The 22,769-nt window shown below is 39.3% G+C and overlaps 1 protein-coding gene across 11 annotated transcripts in view; it reads right to left on the bottom strand.

Annotated features, from left to right (window-relative positions):
• Positions 1-22,769, bottom strand: part of Pam (peptidylglycine alpha-amidating monooxygenase) — a 287,147-nt gene that overhangs the window by 52,056 nt on the left and 212,322 nt on the right. For all 11 annotated transcript variants that reach the window (XM_050153468.1, XM_050153470.1, XM_050153469.1 and 8 more), the window contains exons 13-14: positions 11,938-12,122; positions 10,602-10,673 (exon numbers count right to left, since the gene is read on the bottom strand). In XM_050153468.1, coding sequence (XP_050009425.1) covers positions 10,602-10,673; positions 11,938-12,122 — 257 coding nt within the window. The remainder of the gene's footprint in view (positions 1-10,601; positions 10,674-11,937; positions 12,123-22,769) is intronic.

Raw genomic sequence — 22,769 nt, 5'->3', positions numbered from 1 at the left:
CTACATGCAGAACACTCTTGTCCCTTTGAAAAAGTCATTTGAAATCATCTTTAGGTTAGGAAAGTAAAATGTTAAAGCAACATGACAGTCTTGGCTGTACTGGGCTGTAAAAACACAGCTCCAGAGACCACTAGATGGCTGTCTCACTATCTCCCAATTTCTTTCTTTAATGCAGGAATCTGACAAGTCAACTGTTCTCTTCCTTTCTCTTTCTCACCCTCTATCCTGGATGCTCATGGACAGATAGGATCTTGAGTAGGTAACTGTTTTTCTTAAGCACATTAAGATCTGTGGATCTATGTCTGATGAGATATGAGACAGGGCAGAACATGAACAGAAGAGGTTGGCTGGGAAAGATTTTCTCCTGTTGTGTAAACTGTTTCGACTCTGCAGATGGTTTCTTTTGCTGTGCGGGAGCTGTTCAATCTCACATAACCCCAATTGTCAGTTCCTGTTCTTCTCTAGCTGCTGGAGTCCTTTGCAGAATTTCCTTGTCTATATTGAAGGGCTTGCTTAAGCTTTCCTTTGTCATTTTCAGAATTTCTTATTTTCCATTAGGGTCTTTGATCCACTTTCAATCAAACTGGGTAACCGATAAGGATCTAATTGAATTCTTCTACATAGTGGCATCCAGCTTTCCCAACATCATTTATTGAAGATGCTCCAATGCACATTTTTGGCATCTTTGTGTCAAAAGGCGGCTATTTAAGAGGGCATAGGGCTGAGCAGATGGAAGGAAGGAGAGCATTGAGGGGAAGGTTGAGTAAAAATAAGGATGCATGAAAACGTTATATGGAAACCCACTATTTTATGAGCTAATTTAGAAACTTAATTTTTAAGGAGTTTGAACTGAGATAGCATGCATGAGTAGATAGTGTTGCTCCCAGAAGTCAAAGAGTATTAAACAAAAATCCCAGAACCAGGCACGAGACACCTCCCCATGAGCTCTTTGTCAGGGAGGCTCTGAGAGCTCCCAAAGCAATAAAGGCTCTTGTTCTTGGTTACCCAACAGAACTAGATGCTAAGACCCTAAGATACCATTCACTTTCATTACGTGACATAGAGAAAGCAAGCTGGCACTGAGCTGGAGACTTCTCTGTGGGCTACCTTTCATAGTTCTAGGACTTCCTCTCAGGCAGTGGGACCTAGTGGAGTTGGTGATGTCAACCTAGGACCCCTAGCTGGAAGGCGGTGGTAAGGTGGCTGGCCGAGAGGTGGTAAGCAGGCTGCGGGGGTGGGGGGAGCAAGGATACTTCCACACACAGAGATCACTGATGCTCTCAGTGGGCAGTGGTTAGTGTAGAGACCCATCACTGATAAAAAAAAAAAAAACTGGCTGCTCAGTGTTCACCATAAGTAAGTCATGTGCGTCATTTGATCCATGGCTCAGAGGCCATTACAGAAGAGGCTGAAGACAGAATTAAAGAGCCAGAAAATGGGAAGGGCGGCTGTGAAATGCTGTCCTGTGCCCTGACTACTGCCCTCATGAACTCAGAGCATCTGGGGCTACTAGAAAAGACCGAACCCAAGCATTCCATCATGGATGGAGGACTCGTGGTGGCCAACCTGTAGATGAACCATTGACAAGTACAGGCACGGAGAAGGAGAAGATCATTTTTTTCAGTGGTACAGCCATCTCTATGATAGCCATGTCGCAGTTAATGAAACAACCCTAATTAGACCCAGTGGCTCTTTACTAAACATGAATAAAGGGGTGGGGGGTGTTGCTGGGAAGAAGGGATCCAGATAAAGTGAGATGGCATAAATTGGAGTAAACATGTTAAAGCAGATTATATGCGTGTATAAAGTGTCAAAGGATAAATCAAAATAATTTCAAAAATTAGAGGTGACTTGCTTTGCTGTTGGATTATTTTTGGGTCTTCTATTCCATTGGTTCACATGTCTTTAAAGTCCACATATGAAGAGGAAGCTACACCTAATTAGGTGTACTGGATGCCAGTCCTACCTGTCCTTCCTTCACATCTTAATCTTTTCTATCTATATCTTCTCTTCGCCTCACTGAAGGCTTCAGTGCTCACGGAGGATGGACTGGCTAAGGCTCTGATTCTGATGCATGATGCTGAATGCACAAAAAGGATGCATCCGCTGCTGTCTGGTGATGGATGGAGCCACACCTCCTTAGAGCCTCCTCGGTTATATAACACAGACTGTTATCCTTCACAGTCTTACATCTTTCTGCTTAGAAGTTCCAACACACGCATGTGCTCACATGCATGACCACCTACACAATTTTTTAAAAATCTTAAAAAACTTCCTGCATTCTGATATGTTTTCCTTTAATGCTCCTTTTCAGATATTGGAAACTTGACATGTCGAAAAGTGAATTATTTCTCTGCTTTCCATTTTTCCATAATTATGCCCTCACTCCAAAACACTGAATTTTCCCTTCTTTCTCTAGTGACCACTAAGTCCAAATTAAAGTGATTAGGAGTGATTTTTGCTTGCTGACCACAGCCCTCATCAGGGATCCCCATCATCCTCTGGTTATCAGGCGGAGGAGAAGGTTGCTCCCTTTTCTCCCAACAGACCCCAATTCTGGTCTGAACTTGAATCCTATCATGAGATGTTGAATTCTCTCCCCCTCTGCTGACTGGCATGTGACTCAGAGAGCCTGCCTCTCAGAGCCCTCCGGGTTATAGTCCAGACACCTTCCTCTCACCTCCCTCCACCTGTGCGTTTCTGAGTGGCTTTCTCCTGTTCTGTTCTGAGACTCTCTACTAAAATAACCGCATAATTTATTTCCAAAACTGGGATACTTTGGGTGAGGCAGAACATTTTATTAATATTTATGCTAGGGAAAATGCTAGGGATCCTAGAAAGCGGTTTGCTACCATATCTGTGGCTGACAGATCACAGTCATTCCAGTGGCTTCCAGCCCATGCAGAACGGCAACAGTAGCCACTCTGTTTTAGGCTAGCATGACCTCATAACTTTGCTGACCTCCTCATATAATTTAACATATTTCAACCCTGTGACATAGTCACTATTATTTCCCGGATATCTTGCCCAGCTGGTAGGAAGTGAAGCAGGGACTCTAAGCACATAGTCTTACTGAGATCCATTCTACTGAGGATACACCATGGCTCCGGAGTATTTGCAGGCCAAAAATTATTTCTTTTTCCTAATTATTAACAGGGTAGAAATTTAATCAGATTACTGCATAATATCTCAGAATTCTATAGGAAGAAGTCCATTCACAGATACATATCCATTCAGAGGGTGGGCTAAATAAACCTCTTTTTAAAACACAGCTACACCTCCTTGGGCATTTTGTTATAGTAACACAGCTGACAAATCCACCTTTCTAGGCTGTTCACTGCCCTGGATCTGGGATCCTTTCTTTTCCAACAAATTTACTTCCAATCTGGCAATCGACATTGTTTTTCTTTTAAATTACCTTCCTTCCTGCTTCAGAAGCCAGGTTTACTTTTGGAAGAAACAACTTTCTCTTTGTTCCAACCTGTTCGTAGTATAGCGCCAGGAGCTTGTCAACTAATTGGGGCACGTGCACAGCAGTCAATTTGTCAAATGAACTGAAGGATAATGACTGGTTTCTCTGTTGTTGAGCACGAGAGGAGCGCTTTGTTTACCTCATCAGTTTTACCTCCCGCCGTCAACATAACCTTTTATGCACTAGCCAATCCTCCACAATGTGCTAAAAATGTGTTTTCACACATTTAAATCATCTCTGGGAAATGCAGAAATTATGATATAAATGTCACTAGCGAGAAAACCTCTTTTCTCATTCACTACTACATTCCCAGTGTTCAGTGCAGTCTCTATCATGGGAGTGCCCAATCAATGGTTCTAGGGTTTTACGAAAGTAGTAGCTCTTGTAAGATGTTGCCTTTGCTTCTGTGTCAGTAGAGACAATTTTTTTTCTTTTTTGCCTTGATAATGCTATCCTGCAGAGAGATCGCGCTTGTTTCTCCAACACCCACCAACACTTTGATCCTTATGAAATGCACAGGCAAGTCTCTGATGTAATTGGACTGAGACAGCTTGATATTTGAAAAGCCCAATTAGAGTAGCAGCCGATGAGCTGAGGAAGCGGGAGTGCACAGTCCACAGATGCAAACAACAACTAAACTCGAAATTTCTAGCAGTGTGAGCTTGCATTAACCACCTAATAGAACAAGGAGGGTTTTCCTGCTTGGTGGGAACTGTTTACTATTCCTTGCTTTCTGAGAGGAATTTCCCTTGTTTATGTCCGAGAACATGACGAGAATACACTAAAATAGATGCAAACGTACACTGGAAAAAAAGATGAAGACTGAGCCATGAGGCCAGATTTTCATGCCTGTAATCCCAGCACTCAGCAGGCACAGGCTGGGAGATTACAGGTCTAGGTTAGCACTGGCTATATATATTTCAGGCCAGCTCGGAGTAGAGAATGACATTGTCTCAAAAAAAAAAAAAAAAAAAAGAGAGAGAATAAATAAAAGAAGGAAAAGTGGAAAAAATAGAAGAGAAAAATTGCTGTGAAGTTACTTTTAAATAAAGATAATTGGATTAAAAAAACAATTGCCTTTAACTTATAGAAAATGCAAAATCTGAACTGTGGCATAGTTCACCTTAAAAATAATAGCCAGCTGCAAGGGCTGGAGAGATGTTTCAGCAGTCACCAGGACTGGCTTCTCTTGCAGGGGATCCAGGTTCAGGTCCCAGCACCCACACGGTAGCTCCCGACCATCTGGAACTCCAGTTCCAGGGGATCAGCACCTTCCTCTGTCTTTTGTGGATACTGCACACTTACATATGTTTAGGCAAAACAGTCTTACACATTAGAGTAAATAAGTAAAAATTTGACAATTTAAAATGACTAAGAACTTCTTAGTAATTTTCTTGGATATAAACGTCCACTGATAACAGAAGTCACTGGTGCTTACTGTACACAGCAGAGTGCTCCCATCACTGGTCTGTGCTTTCCATGGTACACAGAGAGGAAACATGCAGTTCACTGGCAGTTTAAGTACTGACAAGATATGCCAGGTTTCCACAGTAATACCATGTAACAAACCAATAGTAACATATAAGATAACTGAGTAATGAAAAGGATGTGTGGAATGGAAACAGAAAGTATTAAAAAAAACAGTTTAATATTTGGCTTTACGATTGTGTCGGAACTGACTTTCTCTATTGGTCAAATTCGATTTGGTTTGTTGACTGTTTACTTGCTATGAACTCACAACATTTACTCTCCAGCCTTAGAGTAATAAACATGAGATCACATGAAGCCCAGCTCAAGGCTCACAGATGAAATGAATCTTATTACAGGAGAGTCGGAGCTAGGTGAGAAATATCAACTAGGACTAAGCTTTTGCAATTACCATGCATACAGGTCTACACGGGAAGTACAGCCGTGTGATAAATGATCACTCACATTTTGTTATTAGGGAACCAATTCTAAACAGCATCTATTCAGCTTCCGAGAGGCTTGGGGGTATTTAGAATTGTGCTTGATAGATGAGTTCAATAAATAAAGACTTGTGAGTAACTCATAAATCACAACAAACTGATAAATTTTAGCAAATGAGACCATATACAAGAACTGTAGAGTATTTAAGCCTGGGCTAACTGACATTGAGGGTCCTTGGAATCAGTTAAGAAAAGAGTATTAAAATCACATGTACTTTGTAAGGATATCAAATGAATGTCTTATTCTGAACAAGGCAAAGAATTATACGTTTCAGCTACTACATCCGAGTTAAGGTCTGATAAGTTTACCAGACCTTAACTGAGGAAGCGGTGTTGGTCTACTGTTAAGGCTTTCACTTGCCACCCTGTTCCTTGATTTTGCTTATTTGATAAAACATGTCAATGAAAATTCATTTTCTGTTAGCATAAAACCACTGCGAAATTATTTTGTTTCACAGAAGGTGTTTGATGACCTTTAACTGCCTGGGGTCACGGACTGTTTTCCCTCTACAAATTGCACTTTTGTCCCGTTCTCCCTGCCTTGGGATAATAGCGGCTCGCTCTGACCTTTGCATAGAAAGATTGATTATACTAGGACACAGAGACTACAGTGAGAAGGGTTTTGAGCAAACTGAATAAAACACGTCGACGGGCCTTTCTGCAGCGAAAGAAGTGCTGTCCCGAGGAAGAGGCCCCATTCTGAGGATGTGCTGGCATTGTACATTTACGTTCTCCACTCTGTCTTGAGCTGTGGAAAACACTGGACCACTACAAGCGACATAATTTAAGAGAAACATTGTATTCAGAATTTTAAGGATAGCAATGCTACATACACTTGCATAGATTCTCACATGAATCAGGTAAGCTTTTGGTTTCTAAATAACACGGACAGAAACATCAGGCTGTCTCTCGGGCCCAGCAAACAAGTGTGAGGCGAAATAAGGAAAACTTTGAAAACATACATTCGTTTTCTAAACGTATCAGCTGAGAAATGAGGGATCTCTGGGAGTGTGTCCACATCTGCTCTGGAAAACCCCAGCATCACTTCCTTTCAGACAGCTTGCTAGTACTCATTTCCTCCACCCAGAATCACAGTAATTGAATTCACACATATATAAGAGCTCGTGTTTCATTTACTGTACTTATTACACATGTAGGCACTAGTTCACTTGTTTACTGGACTTATTAAGTACAGATAATCATTCACCGCTGATGGTACTCATATATGGAGGTAATTCTTCACAATGATTTAAGGGATGGTGATATTTTATCTTTATGCATGGAAACACATTAATTAAATTTTTCACATATAAGCTCATACATAGAGAAGGGAGATATTTAAAGATCAATAGCAGTATAACCCAATTATGCCACCTTTAAAAACAATTGTTACAGGTTGGGTATGTACCTTAGTAGCTAATACTTGCTTAACATTACCAGGGTTTGATTCTCAGCATTGGGGAAAAAAAAATCAACCTTGCCAACAGTTTTTATTATATTAGGGAATATAAAAGATATAATAGTTTTAAAAAGAGAATATAAATGATAAATAATGGTCTAATATATTTTTCCATATAATGTATATATGAATGCATACATATTTGATATATATATATATATAACACATATATTTCACATACAGGATTTTCTTTGTGCTAACAACCTCTTGTTTATTTATAGTTTGTATAGTTATTTTCTTTCCTGAATAGTGTCTTAAAGCTCAAAGCAACCATTATTTAAGAAGCCCTGCAGACTCGTGGAACACCTTGTTAAAATGTTTTCAGTTCCTGTATTATCTAAGACAACTGGACGAATAAATCTCTTATGTAGTAGTGTTATGTAGTTGTTTGAGCAATGACACCATTTGAGACAGAGTCTGAGATAGGCTTGCAATGGATACTGTAGAAGGCCAGTGTGCCAAGAGTAAGCACAGAGACCACGCCACAGGGCTTCATGTGACTCATCTGTCAACTGATTTTCAGTCAAGATTAATGTTCTTGGAGTTAATAGCTAGATTTTTAGTGGTAAGAATTTCAAAGAAAAAAAAGAATTGGATGAAGCCATGTTAAAAGAATAGTTGAATTTAATTGGATTTTTTTTTGTCCATATTGGAGACACATTCTGATTGACTAGTCTAGATGAGCGGCAAGCTCCAGGGTTCCCCCATCTCCACTTTGTTAAAGCTGGGGTTACTAATGCATGCCACCACATCTACTTTTATGTGGGTGCTGGGATTTAAATTCAGATCTTCACGTTTGTATGGCAAAAATTTTACAAACTGAGTACCTCTCCAGCCCCTGTAGCTACCTCTTTTATTTCAGTTGATAGAATATGAGTGTTCCCCATGCACTTTTATGATCTTAGTAAAGTTTATCCTTTAAAAAAGATATAGTATTTATTATATTTCTTGTATTTTCTCTACCTAATGTCATTCCAGCGAACGAATGCTTCATACATACTCCCTATGTGTAGGTTTGCAGATGAGTAGTGTATTAGTACTTGATGTGTATGCACATACACATATGTATGTGTGTAGAACTACCTAAATTATTTGCAGAACAACCTGTACCTGGTGAGCAGTACAGAACCTGCCTTCACATACAGGTTCCTGGTGTTGTTTTCTTGTTCAACAACTGTTCTACTCTTTACTACAGTTTGAAATTTTCTGTGGAACTAATATAGACATTGTCTGTTGGTGTGCGGCTGGCACTACACAAATAATTTACGTCTATTTTATTTTATTGAAGGTAAAACCATTAAAGAGTTAATATAGTTTGGAGGAAAACACTGGGAACAATTTGAGTTAGAACAACAAACAAACTAAAATCCTGGGTTAAGTTTAAGGGCTTACTTTAAAAATTATGACACAGGGGGTAATTTATTTGAATAATTACAGTCCTCTGACTAGCTATTTGGTCAGCATGACTTCCTAGGGAGTGAAATAAATAGATACTTTGTGCAAATAAACGTCTCTTTGAAGAATAGGTTGTTCTCTCAGTAATGAGTAGATCCATCCTATGCATTGTAAAGAAATAGATTGACCTCATTAATATATCAGATAATCTGTATGAAAGTGCATAGCTTTGTGTCTCTACTTTATCCTTAGCTGACGTCCTCCAGTGACCAGTGGGCTTACACAGAGACGGCAGTGGCCATTGGCATGGCTTCACAGAATGTTGGGGGGATGATAGATACAGCCATTCCAACATGGGAGCACTAGGGCTTACTTTCCAAAACTGAGGCAAAAGAATATTTTCCAAGTTATATTACTTTCCGTACAGTATTTTTCTTTTCTAATTATAAGTAGAAGAAAACAGAAACAGTAGGAAAATTCTTCTCTGGAATTCACGAGAGTCTGGGCGTATTTAAAGTGTGATGCTATGAAACAAAGGCAAATGTGAAGCTTTTTCGGTGTTTTAAGGGATAACAATAGGTATAGCTGAAACTCCCTCAATCTTAGTGATTAGAAGTAAGAATGATTTGAGGCCAGTCTGGTCTACAGAACAAGTTCCAGGACAGGCTCCAAAGCTATGCAGAGAAAGAAACCTGGTCTCGAAAAAACAACAAAAACCAAAACAACAACAATGACTCAAAGTAAGAATGATTTGCTCATAGGGCTTTTAGGTTTTTAACCTTGACCAACTAACTAAACTAACGCAAAGAGGAAATGGTAGTCCAGCCTTACGCATCTACAGACGGCGCTCTCATTCAACACTGTCACATGTACACTGGCAGTTGTGCAGGAATTTTAAGAGTGCACGAACTATTTCAAAGGCATGAATTCAAACTGTGTCCAATGCCAAAATAACTCTTTGTAAATCTGGGCAAGTTTCAGCATAGTAACTGTAAGCTCTGTTAATAGTGCCTGTAATCAGGCTGTGAATCCTGCACTCCTTACAAATGTATCAACAGGACTGATAAATTTAGCTATTTTAAGTTATACCCCCATGTTTTTAGTGCAAAATCATCTCCCTGTTTTAGATTTAACACAAACACAGAAACACCCGAAGCTAAGCTATATTTTAGAATGCTCTACTTTAATAAGGTGTTTTCTTTTTTTGCATGTATATGTGAGTGTGGTGTGTATGCATTTATGTGTGTTTGCATGTTTATGGGTGCACAGGCGTGCGTGCCCGTGTGTGTAGGTCAGAGACTGATGCAGGTTTTTTTTTTTCATCCGATCTCTGCTCTATTTTCCTGAGGCAGGTTATTTTACTGAACTCAAAGCTCACTCCTTTGGCTAGTCTAGCTAGTCAGCATGCCCTGGGGAATCCCTTGTCTTGGTTTTCCAAGCTCTGAGATTACAGATGGACTACCACACCTGCCTGCCTGTTATGTGAGTGGTGGAGATCTGAGCTCTGTCTTCGTGCTTGCTCAGCAAGTGCTCTTTTCACTGAGCCCTTGGCCCAAACTTTCAAACACTGACTATAGAAAACATTTATTTATTTGTCTTATGTTGACAAGTCATTGCATTAACATTAAGCTAATGTTTAAAAACATATCATATTTAATCTGAAACGATTTAATTGGAGATGTATTCTAATATCTAACACAAAGCATTATTTTCTAAACAATTGGCAAGAGACCAAAACTCTGGAGAGTGCTTTCTCATGGCCAGCACACGTAGTTTATGACATAATAGCTATAAACAGTCCTACTGCACAGGACACAGGAAAAGTGATGCTTCTTAACTCACGGCAGCGTAACACAAGACTCTGAGTGTATAGCAGCAGTCCGTCCTGCCCTGCTGAGGGCAGAGAAGAGCGACAGAAACAGGCAGGCTTAGTTCTTAAATTCCTTTTGCTTCAAAGGCAAATATAGTTAATAAACATCATAGTTTAAATGGAAAAGTTTACTGGATTTCAAAAGGCTTGTTTCTCATGGATCTATTTGTATGCTATGAACTATATTAAATCATTACAATAGGAAAGAAACTGAAGCAAAGACAGAGAAGCCTAAGACGACTAAATCACACTAAAGAATTTTGCTCTTGTGGCTAAGCACAACTGGCCATTTCCTCATAAGTTATGCATCATATAAGAACAGTCATGATATGGTTCGAGGCTGATGTAGAGACAAACTATTTGATAGCTTCATAATTTGCCTGCCTATTTGGACAATGAATACTTTCATAGGATAATTACAGAAATAAGGATACGTACCTTGCTCCAATACCTCTTCCCTGTCATGCTTTGGCTGCTGGATTAGAGCTGTCTTGTCTTTGTTTTCCGTTTCTGTAAAGAATTAAAGAAGTTGAGCATGAATTATCAGCATATATTACATACTTTATTAGTTTATCGGGATTTGGCCACCAAAACAGCAATACCACTCAGAATCTTGTGTTGATTACATTATCAAGAATCTTTATGTTAGAAATGCGCTCATTCACAATCTTCTGCCACCCCCAGCATAACTAGAAAAATACAAGCTCCAAGACAAAAGGTAGATGAAAAGAAACAGGTTAGTTTACTTTAAAAGAACTAGCTATAAATGAGCCTAATACAGGCTGAGCACTCATACCTAATATTAAGTCTCCATGACATGATTTGGGAGCTTGCAGTGGCCTAAAAGTCAAAGCCTGATACAACTTCATGCAGTGAGACTGGGTGTGTGTTTTACAATGTTAAACTAAAGGAATAGCCATCGAGGAGGACCATTGTACAGATGAACAATAAGCTAAAGCATGAATCTGAGAATCAGACTCCAAGAGAAAAGACCAGGAACATCAAGAATTATTATTTTTTATTTGAAAAGGCACATTAGACAGGTATGGCTGGAAAGGATAAGCATTTTCACTATTCAAGATATGGTATAGATTATAAATCATATAAAGTCATTTCTGCCTATGGAGGGAATGAGGTAAAAGTAACACAGGAATTATATGAAGAGAGGTTTATATTGGTGGGATTGGTCACAAAATTAACAGTCTTTTCACCACTGGCTGATAATATTTGTTGTGTGTGTGGTATGTATGTGCATATGCACTGTATAAGTGTGTATATATTCATGTGTGTGTGTGTGTGTGTATGTGAATGCTTCTATGCATCAGTTTGTGGAGGCCATATATCAACAATGGATGCCTTTCTGAATAACTCTTATTTTTCATGACACTGTCCTCTACTGAGTCAGGAGTTCCTTGATTTGTTTGGGCTGGAGAGCTTAGGGTCCTCTGTCTCTTCTTCCTAGTGTGCACAGATGTGTACCACTGTGTCTAGGTTTTTACACCAGTGCTGGGGATCTGAACTCAGGGCCTCAGGCTTTCATACTAATTACTGTACCAACTGAACCATTTTTTCCCAGTGACCTCTTTTGACTGTTTTGATGGAGACATAAGTGAGTAGAGACTGCGTATGAAAGAAAGAGAGGGAATACTATGCATGCATAATGATCGACTGAAGATGCTAAAATGATTTTAGATTCATCATATAATCAAGCGAGACAACAAATGAAACTATGGAGCACACGATCATGTGATACTCTGTTAAATATCCCACTCACCTTTGTGATGGCCATGCATCATAACCATGTCAGATTTGACAGTAATTGGAATGTTGGCCTCTGCTGGTATAGTTCTGAACATATCCGGAGCCACATTCTGTGTACAGGTCATGAAGGAAACTGCATATTTGGCTTCCATGTAATACATAATGTATAGGTTGCACATTTCATCACTCGATGTGCCACTGTAGGGGAAATCAAGTAGACAGAGCACTAGAAACAGTTCATACAAAACACATCCTTAATGCAGCGTAAGTGAAGCCAGTAAATCTGCCAACAATGGACTCAGCAGTGAGAAAACTGCATCTGTCTCACAGTCTCAAACACCCAAATCACATTATCGAAGGGGTAATTCCACCTAACAATGGAGTATTGATGTCTGGGTACTCTGTGGCTGTCACCCAATATCACAGGTGAAAATGGTACTTAAATAGCTCAGAGATGCAGTTTTCCCCTCCCAAATCATTTTATTCTTTATTTACCATCCATGTTCCAAAAACCATAAATAAATTACGTTTTTAATAAATTACACTGTTCTAATTATCAACATTCAGGAAGCTAGAATCATCTGGTATTCTGGTTTATCTCTGTTTCTCCAAGAATAACACTTTGACCAATGGCAAACTAGGGGAGGAGAGGACATGAGTCAACTTACGGGTTATAGTCTAACAGAGAAATTCAGGGCAGAAGCTCAAGGAGTAAGTTTAAGCAAAAATGATGGAGGGATACTATCTGCTGGCTCATTCGCAGGCTCAAACTTAGGTGACTTTCTTACAAGCCCAGGGCCACCAGCCTAGGGGTAGTGCCATCTACAGTAAGATGGGCCCTCCTATATCAACTAAGAATCAAGAAAATTCCCCAAATGCAAGACATTATACTAATCTGATCTAGGCAGTCCATCAATCAATTAAGACTTCACACTCAGATGCCTACAGCCTGCAGAAGTGGATAGTAAAAGCTAAGCAGGATATCTGTAAAGGGTGTTTCAATCAGAATGATCTAGATTAGATTCACCTGGAGGCAAGACCATTTGGAAGTCTCATGATTGGAAGAACCAGTCCAACAGTGGGTGACATCATTCCCTGCTTTGGGGTCCTGAGCTAGGACAAGGTGAGCAGAATACAGATGCATGCAATCACTTTCTTTCTGCTCTTGACAATAAATGTCACCAGCTGCTTCAATTCCTACCTGCCGTTACTTGCATGCAGAGATGGTCTCTAATCCAGAATTGAGAGCTAATAGACCAAAACTTTCTTCCATAAGCTGGTTTTTATCAGGGTATATTATCAACTCAGCAGAAACAAAACTAGGACAGATGGTCAAATTTAAAATACTTCAATAGGAACATCACGTATTACATACAAGTACACTTACTGTCCAGTATCTAGAAACTTGTTTTGGATTCATTGCCTCCTTTTTATGGTCATGTACCACCTTAAGCATCACAAGTATTCCCCTGATATCTGATCTTGCAACTAGAGCAAAGGAGCAAGAAACGAAAGAGTCCCAGTGAATTCTGCTTAACCTCTTCTAAGGGTGCACATCTTACTTAGGCAATACAGGTAACACTGCACAGCTGATAGAAAATGCTAAACATAAATGCTTAAAACAACGAAACAGCTATTTCTAAGAAAACCATTCCAGGTAATAGAAATAACACCCAGTCTTTAAAAAGCACGCTTTCTTCCTCAGTCAACAGAGGCTACCATGTATTTAAGATTTTCTGTGGAAATTGAGAAGGATTTGTATCCACGCACTTCAGGAGCCTTGTATAGCCACGTAGTGCCGGAAAAAAGAACATTTCTTTTTTGGTTATCTGTTGTAACAATTTTTAGCAAGCCTAATCAAAAACCAGCTCTAAAGTAGACTGTGTGCTCTGGAGATGTTCATCAGTGTTGATTTTTCCAGCAGCGTCAGGCTGCAATCAATTCTTTTCCATAGCAACACAGATGACATCAGCAAAAGGGGGAAAAACTAAAATCTTTCCTAAGTAGGATATGATTCCTGTAAGCTGTGAAAACATATGGCCCCTGGGAGACCTCAGGAATTGGCTCTTGCAGTGAGGAGAAGCTCTGATAATGCTTCAGAAATCATTTGGGCTTCTTACTGCAAATCTGATCTATGTCATTTTAATGACCTTTTCGGGGATAGAAGAGCAAACAGTGAAGTGCAGCAATCCCAAGAAAACCCCTGTTCACTTTGCGCTTCTTCATGGCATCAAGATGCCACCTAAAGTCAGAAAATCATGAGCTCTGAGAGGATTAGGTGGTCCCATATTAAAGGGACGTGGAAGAAGGAAATTTTGGCTTTTTGCCTGCTTGCCCTCACTCTCACTGGCAAGTTCATCTATGATGCTAAGGCATCCCTTGGCTACTATTAGAACCGATTCTTTGGGGTTCCAAGGATTACTGTAGGTACGTAGAAGCGTACAGCCTTTTAGAATGAACAGCTCTCATATTCTTGGATTTCCTATCTGCAGAAAGACATTGTTGGACTAGCTGGATGGAGCCTATAAGCTTTGGTAATAAATTCTCTTTTTATATACATAGATTCATTCTAGATGTTCTGTTCCTCTAGAGAACTCTTGATTAATACAAGACCCATAACCCCTAGTGAAAGAGAAACATTAATTAAAAGCTCCTGCCACCAGCAGCAGGAAGCCAGAGTTAGATGGATTCAACATGGAGTTCTAGCAGACATTCAAAGAAGACATAATGGCCATACTCCTCAAATTATTCCACAAAATGGAAACTGAAAAAATGTTGCTTCATTCTTTTTATGAAGCCTCTATTACCCTGATACCAAAACCAAACAAAGAGACAACAACAACAACAAAATATTTACCAATTTTCCCTTATGAAAATAAATGCAAAAATTCTCAATAAAATATTTGTAAGCCAAATTATAAAACACATCAAAAAGATTATCCACCGTGCTCAAGTTGGCTTCATTCCTGAGATGCAGAGCTGGTTCAATACAGACAAATCAATACATGTCATACACCACATAAACATACTGAAAGACAAAATCATAGTCCTTCATGATAAAAGTCTTAGACTAGGGATGTGTCCTAAATAGGGATGCTGTGATGAAATACTGACAAAAGGAAACAGGGAAGGAAAGGGTTTGTTTAGCTTTATACTTCCACATCATTGTCCACCATTGAAGGAACTCAACGCAAGGTCTCAAACAGGGCAGGAATCTGGAGGAAGGAGCTGATGCAGAGGCTATGAAGGGGAGCTTTTTACTGGCTCCGTCCACATGGTTTGTTAAGCCTGCTTTCATATAGAACTCAGGATCACCACCCACAATGGTCTGGGCCCTCACCATTTATCACTGATTAAGAAAATTCCCTGTAGGTTTACCTATACCCCTATTTTATTGAAGCATGTTTTTAGTTGAGGCTTCTTCCTCTCTAATGACTCTAGCATCTGTCAATTTGACATAAAACTAACCAGCACAGGATACAAGGGCTATACCCCAACATAATAAATGCAATTTATAGTAAGTACACAGCTAATAATTAACCTTAAAAGAAAAGAAATTCAAAGCATTTCCATTAAAATCAGAAACAAGGCAAGGTTGTACACTCTCTCCATATCTATTTGTGGTGGTTTGAAAGAAAATGACCCCCAAAGGGAGTTGTGCTATTAGGAATTATGGCCTTGCCGAGTACATGTGGTCTTGTTGGAGGAAGTGTGTTACTCTGGAAGTGGGCTTTGAGGTCTCAGATATCCTCAAGATACTGCCCAGTGTCTCAGTCTACTTCCTGTTACCTGCAAGATGGAGGACTCTCAGCTCCTTCTCCAGCATCATGTCTGCCTGCACACTGCCATATCCCACCATAATCGACTGAACCTCTGAACTGTAAGTGAGCCACCCCAATTAAATGTTTGCTTTTATAAGAGTTTTTGTGGTCATGGTGTCTTTTCACAGCCATGGAAACCCTAACTAAGACAGAAGTTGGCACCAGAAACTGGGGTATTGCTTTGAAAGGCTCGACCATGTGTTTGTTTGGATGAATTTGGACTTCAGGAATTTGAGTTAAGAAAGCAGTGGAATGCTTTAAATGCTACTTAATGGGCCATATCAATAGAAGGATAAAAGACAGTGGTGCTAAGAGTGATTTGAACTGTGGGGTCTGGCTCAAGAGGTTTCAGAAGAGAAGAATGTTAGGATGCTGTTTAGAAATCATTCCTGTGAAAGTTTGGTGAAGAATGTGACTGCTTTCTGCCCTTGTCTGAAAAGTCTGCCTGAGGCTAAAAAGTGAAGGGTTTTGGATTAACTCCATTGGCAGAGGAAATCTCAAAACAGCCTAATGTAGACTCTGTTTTGTGGTTACTAGTGTCATCTCTGACAAAATTTTATAATGAAAAGGAGCAGTCTGAGCAAATAAAAACACAAAATGTACAGATTGAGAAAAGGCGCATGAGGAAGTAGAATAGAGCTAAATCCTGTGTTCAAGGAGATAAATGGATTAAGAAATGGAATAAATGGAGTGAAGCTCTCAAGGCAAGGTCCCACCCAGCTAAATTTCCAATTTGTGAGAAGGAATTAGAGTAGGGTGTGGTGGTACATGCCTTTAATCCCAGTACTCCAGAGGTAGAGGCTTAAACCTCTGAGTTTAAGGCCAGCCTGTTCTACAGAGCAGGCTCCAGAACAGCCACACTTAGGTAGAGAAGAAGACCATAGAAAACAGCAGGAAAAGGGGGCTATGGAATTGCTTCTGTGTGTAAAGATCTCTGAGACCAGGAATGTCTAAGGTGTATCCCTGGATGGAGGCCTAGAGAGGCCACTTCGTAAAGTTGTTAAGTTGAAGCCTGGATTGCCTTGCAGACCTCAAGATGCTGGAGATGGCAGAGCCAAGGGATATCTGCCAAGAAAAGCTGCTAACAGGGAGTGGAACCAGCCCAAAGAAAGAAGTGTGTTGAATTTAACAAAACTGGAAGGAGCTGGAGATCTCAAGAGCATTTTGACATCAGACATGAAGATACAGGTTTTGGAGTTTGTCCAGCTGGTTTCCGGTCTTGCGTTGGTCCAGTGTTTTCTCACTATGCTTCCTTCTCTAGGTTTTGGAATGGTTATGTACATCCTGTGCCATTGCATGTTCAAAGTATGTGATCTGCTTTTTAATTTTGATGTTTATAAGTGAGTAAAGTTGATAAGAGTTAAGATTACATGAATCTCAAAAGAGACTTTGAACTTTTAGATTTTTAAAAAAGCTTGGGATTGTGATATACTATAGGGACTTTTGGAGTTGTACTGAATGTATTTTTGCATTATGATATGACTACAAGCCTTTGGAAGGGCAGGGAGTAGAATGTGGTGGTTTGAAAGAATGGCTCCCAAAAAAGTGGTATTATTAGGCATTATTAGGAATAGGGTGGTCTGGTTAGAAGAAGTGTGTTATTATGGTGGCCAAGGGGCTGGAGAGATAGATGGCTCAGAGTTAAGAACACTGACTGCTCTTCCAGCTATGCTATGACAATGAATGAAAAAAAGAGGTCAGAAATCTGAAAGAGAACAAGGATGGGTAAATGGAAGAGATGAAAGGGAAGGGATAAATGTAATTATAATCACAAAAATAGAAACAAGTAAAAATTAAGAAAATGAATATGATTAAGTATTTTTTTAAAAAATCAATACTTTGTTCTTTACTACTTAATATCATAGTTTATTATTTAAGTAAATTTGTGAAAATAAAAATAACGTAGCAATTTCTAACATGAACTATCTTACCATGCGCTACACTGAAAAAAAAAACTACGCAGAAGCGTGTAAAAGTATACATACATTACACATATGTGCCCACACTACACACATTATCTATTCACATGATACACTAATGCAATCAATGGTATGAATTCATCTTAGAGACTGATGAGTATGTTCAATCTTTAAACACACAATTCTGTGAGAATTATTCCTCTACCCACCAATACAGTTAAAGGGAGGTACTGACTCTGGGATGCGAAGATGAGTGGAAAAATAATTTATAAATAATGGCTACTATGAGGAAAACTTCATTGGAGAGGCTGAATGAAAAGGGACATGCTTAATTCCCATCTACTACTAACGGGACTTGTAGTCTAAGGAACTGAGCTCGCCCTCCTGTGTGGGGTGGGGGTGGGGGTGGGGATGGGGGAGGGGGAGGGGTGGTTACCTGCTAAGCCTGGTTAGGAATCAACCATCTCAGCAAAGGCACAGATGGCTAGTTTTATTTGGGGGGGGGGGGGGGGGGAGGGGTGGTTACCTGCTAAGCCTGGTTAGGAATCAACCATCTCAGCAAAGGCACAGATGGCTAGTTTTATTCCATGATCTTTCATGTTTTTTCTTTTCATCAAACAACAAAAGTAAACCAAACAAACAGAAATCCATATCTCACTCTGCCTGCTTTCTGTATTCCTGAAAATCAAAATTCACTTCATACCAGATTGACTGTTTTCTGGACACCCGAGGAGGATTTTGACACAGACCATTATTTCCCACAGAGGTCAACCTATGCAGTTCAACTGCTGATCTGAATCGTTGTTCACATGGAAACCCAGTGGTGGAGGAAGGCTGTGCTTCCTGGCCATTTAAACATTCCCAAGTGACAATGCCCTCTCTGAAATGACGGCCGTGGGTACCAGCAACATTCCAACACTGCAGCACTGCACTTCCGGCACGACCCAGTTCCCCGGGTGATAATTTCTTCTTTACGCCGGCACACTTAAAATCAGTAGTTTTCTATCTGATGTGCCTTATTGAGCCTGGAAAGAGTGGGAACCTCAAGAAATGAATGGTGAATGATGAAGAATAACCTTGCTGAATAACCGTGTGTAACTTACCGTGTTCTACTACAATACACAGGCTCTGATAGCATACTACTGAATGACGATTTAGTTCCAATGTATATAGGTTGCTTTTTGTGTGGTATTTCTAAAAAATATTCATCTGTATCTATGTATCGTTTATCTCAGTGTCACAGGGGCCTTTATAAAATTATTTTATAATAGAAAGGTACATAATGAAGATTTGAGAAAGTGCCAATTATTCTGAAATGAAACATTAGAAAACTTCCATGTAGTCTTGTAGTGTAGGCAGCGAAACTCTGCCAGCTTAATGGTGTCCTCCCCTCGTCCTGTTTCTTATTGTCAACCGAAGATGGGTTTACATAGAGCCAAAATGGGTCATACTAACTTGGGAAGTTAATATGAAATTACAAATATTTTATAAAAGTTACACGCTTTTGAAGACGCACAATAAGGAGCCATTATTTACCATGTGCCTTCCCCTTTGCAAATGCTGTGCTTTACAATGTCGGTTGCTAAAAAGACATGAGGTAGGGAGGGGAGCATTTTGGAAGAGAGTCGGGACTGAAGGAGAAGGAACGCAACAAGAGAAAGGCATGCAGGGTGACTGTGGGCAGAATGAAAATGGGACCAGCAGGTAAATGCGACCTGATGATCCTCAGGACGTAGACATTTTAGTCTACAAACGTCTAGGATGATTAGCTGACTTAATTAGCTCATTTGACTGACTTAAATAGAGCCTATTTTATTTGTTTAAACCTGACTAAACATTTATCTCACTGAATGTAAAACAGGCACCACCATTAGGCATAAATACATAAATCTTCACAAACTCATTTGCATAATGTTATTAGTATAAACGTTTTTTGGGGTCTTATGTATCATTTTATATTTTAAGATAAATGTATATTTATGTATGACACTTTATCCTTGAGTATATTTGTTAATTTATCTAGATTTAAATACGTTGTTTAGAATATACTTTTAACACCTCTTTTGCTGGATACATCTTAATTAATCACATTTATTAGGAACAATATTATGTTTTAGCATGTTCATATAACAAAGAATAATTAAGGCACCTTAGTGCATCTACCACTTTGCATAAATATCACTTTTTCATAATCAAATACTTGAAATTTATTTATTTTTGAAATGTTTATTATTGCATATTGTCACTTTGTCTAAGAGAAAATGAAAAGCTATTTTCTTGCCCACTTAAAAGTTTATACACTCTAATGAACAATTCCTCCTCATTCCCACTTTGTTCTTACTGTCTCTTGCTTCTGCTAAACATGACTCGAACCCTACCTCAGCATTTTTCCATTCCACATATAAAAAACTAGGATCATTGGCCTAAGAAGATGTGCCAGTGGATACAGGCACCTGCCAACAGGCTTGAGGACCAGAGTTCGATCCCTGAGACCGAAGGTAGAAGGAAAAAAATGACTCCCACCAGCAGTCCTCTGAGTTCTACACATAGACTGTAGGACACAGGTGTTTGTGTACAACACACACACACACACACACACACACACCTCAAATAAATGTGATATTTTTAAAAGTAGCATCGTTCAGCATCTGTCTCTCTGTTCTTGGCTTATTTTACCTGGCACAAAGTCAGATTTATCCATTGTTGTAACAAATCAGTCTTTATTCTTTTAAAGGCTGAACAGAGTCCTATTGTGTAATATTCCATGTTTCCCTTTTCTATTCATTCATGACAGGCAGGCAGGTTGTTAAATCAACATAGTTTTGTTTTATTTGTGATGCCATCTTCCTGTAAAGTCCAGTCAAAGTCAAGGTTGGTTTTGAACTCACTGAGCAGGGATATCCGGTATGGATCACCATGCCTAGATCTGTTTTCCACTGGCACTGTTCTAAAATGAATCTCTACTATGAAAACTAAGTCTCCCTGTTTAATGTGACCTTTGACTGTTGATCATGATTGCTTCCTCTAAGCAAACTTTTATCTAGTCCTAAAACGTTATGTTTACTAGAGTTTAACTTGACTTCTATGAAATATCACTCAACTGAAAATCTTCCTAGTAGTGGGCCAAAGTCAATGTGGTTTTGAGGTGGTGTAGGGCAAACGTCCAAAGTCTAGGATGATAATTCTTGAAAAACATCATGGAGCCACTCACTAGCTTGGAGGAACTATGATTTATATGTAACTGCTTCAAGTTCTGGGTTAGACCTACATCTAGTAGATTTGCCTGCCTATACATGAAGATGTTAGATGGGAGGGAAGTTTACAGAGTATAATTTAATAAGGAACGCATGCACACATGCACACATACACACATTCACTGTTTACTATTTTCAACTGTGAACCTACCTATAGTATCCTATGGAGATTATACCTGTTAATGTACAAAACACAGAAACACTAAAGACATTATCTTTCTAAACTGGAAAGGCACATTAACCACCATAGGCAAGCAGATTTACAGTAAAAATTTTATTCATGATTAGATTTTTCAAACTTGTCTTCATTCGTTTGTTATTCTTCTAGAAAAAAATGTATCTGTAGTACAAATTATTATTCAAACTATAGACTCACCAAATAACTTAATTTCCTATCCCATTTCTATTTCTTTTGTATTAAGAATTGCATTTACTTTATCTCACAAGAGAGTTACTAAAGGATAGAGTAGTATCATCATTTTAGGGTATTATCTGAAAGCAAACTACAATTTTACAAAGACTAGAATTATTCTAGACTCATGAAACTGAAAGAGGCCTCCAGAGATCACTCTGGCTTCTCACGCTGGCACTCGAACAAGCCATTAATTTCTATGGTGGAAATTACCTCAGAGAGAAAAAACTTCAAGGATAGAATCCGGCCAAGGATGTAAGTCCCCTACCCAAACTGTTAAGGCCCTTGAGGCTAAAATATTCTACTTTCCTCACACTTAGGCTTGCAAATCAATACACGGAATGCCCTGAAAGCGTTTATTTTGAACTGCTTTGTTTACTTACTGAGAAGGTTAACAGAATAACCTCTGGCACTTAACTACCATTCTTGTGGGCCCACAAGAGCACAGAACGGAGAGCAGCTGATCAATACGCTGTGGCTCGCTTTCCCTCAAGTGTCAAAGACTGTTACAGAAGGAGCAGCCCCTCTCCCTCTTTCCAGTGTAATTGTGTCCATGTTGTCAAGCCTCCCTCTTTTATGGAAATTCAATAATTTTCTGCTTTGCTCCAGCCTTCTCCCAGAATTTAAGAAACCTCACACAATATGAAAGGCACTGGAAAGCTGCTTCTTTAATACAAACTGATACTGTTTTCCATTCAAAGAAATGAAAACTGGTCTTACAGGGACATGAAAAATCCTTAAATGCTCCCCTGGTCCTTGCTTTCTTCTACTCCGTGTGGTTCCTTGTCAGCAGTTACTGCTCCTCTGAAAACCCTCTTTCTACATCAACTTTACTTTCTGTAACTTCTCAAGCTTCCGAGTGGACTAAGTAAGTATCTTTGAGCCTAGTTCAACATGAAAAGGAAGCACATGCATTCTTTTTTTTTTTTTTTTTTTTTTTTGAGACAAGGTTTTTCTGTAGCTTTGAAGCCTGGAACTTGTTCTATAGACCAGGCTGGCCTCGAACTCACAGAGAGACACCTGCCTCTGCCTCCCAAGTGCTGGGATTAAACCACCTGGCAATCTACATTCTTTCCTAGCAGAAAGCCTAAGACACTTTGCACCTCATTTTAAATATCTAATCTATGTTACTGAAGAGACCTTAATGCTTTAGAAATTGCTAATATATTTTATGACAAAATTAAAATTACTTGATGGAGAATCAGAATTTTGAAAAGTAGTTATGTCTTACCATCCACTATTAGAAAGGGGATGGATAGTATACTCAGTAGACTAGCAACTGATAATTACAGACTGGAAATCTGCTTCAGTACACAGAAAGAATCATGGGTCTGAGTGTTTGATCAACTTTAAAGTAATGGCAAATGGGTTTTTGTGAAAACAAATTTTCACTATCTTATTACTTTTATTAAGACAAGTCCAAAGTAGAAACACGGTCT

This window comes from Alexandromys fortis, unplaced genomic scaffold (genome assembly GCF_014885135.2).
Source record: "Alexandromys fortis isolate MF-2015 unplaced genomic scaffold, M_Fortis_MF-2015_v1.1 scaffold_61, whole genome shotgun sequence".
NCBI lineage: Eukaryota > Metazoa > Chordata > Mammalia > Rodentia > Cricetidae > Alexandromys > Alexandromys fortis.
This window is presented reverse-complemented; position numbering and strand designations above follow the sequence as displayed.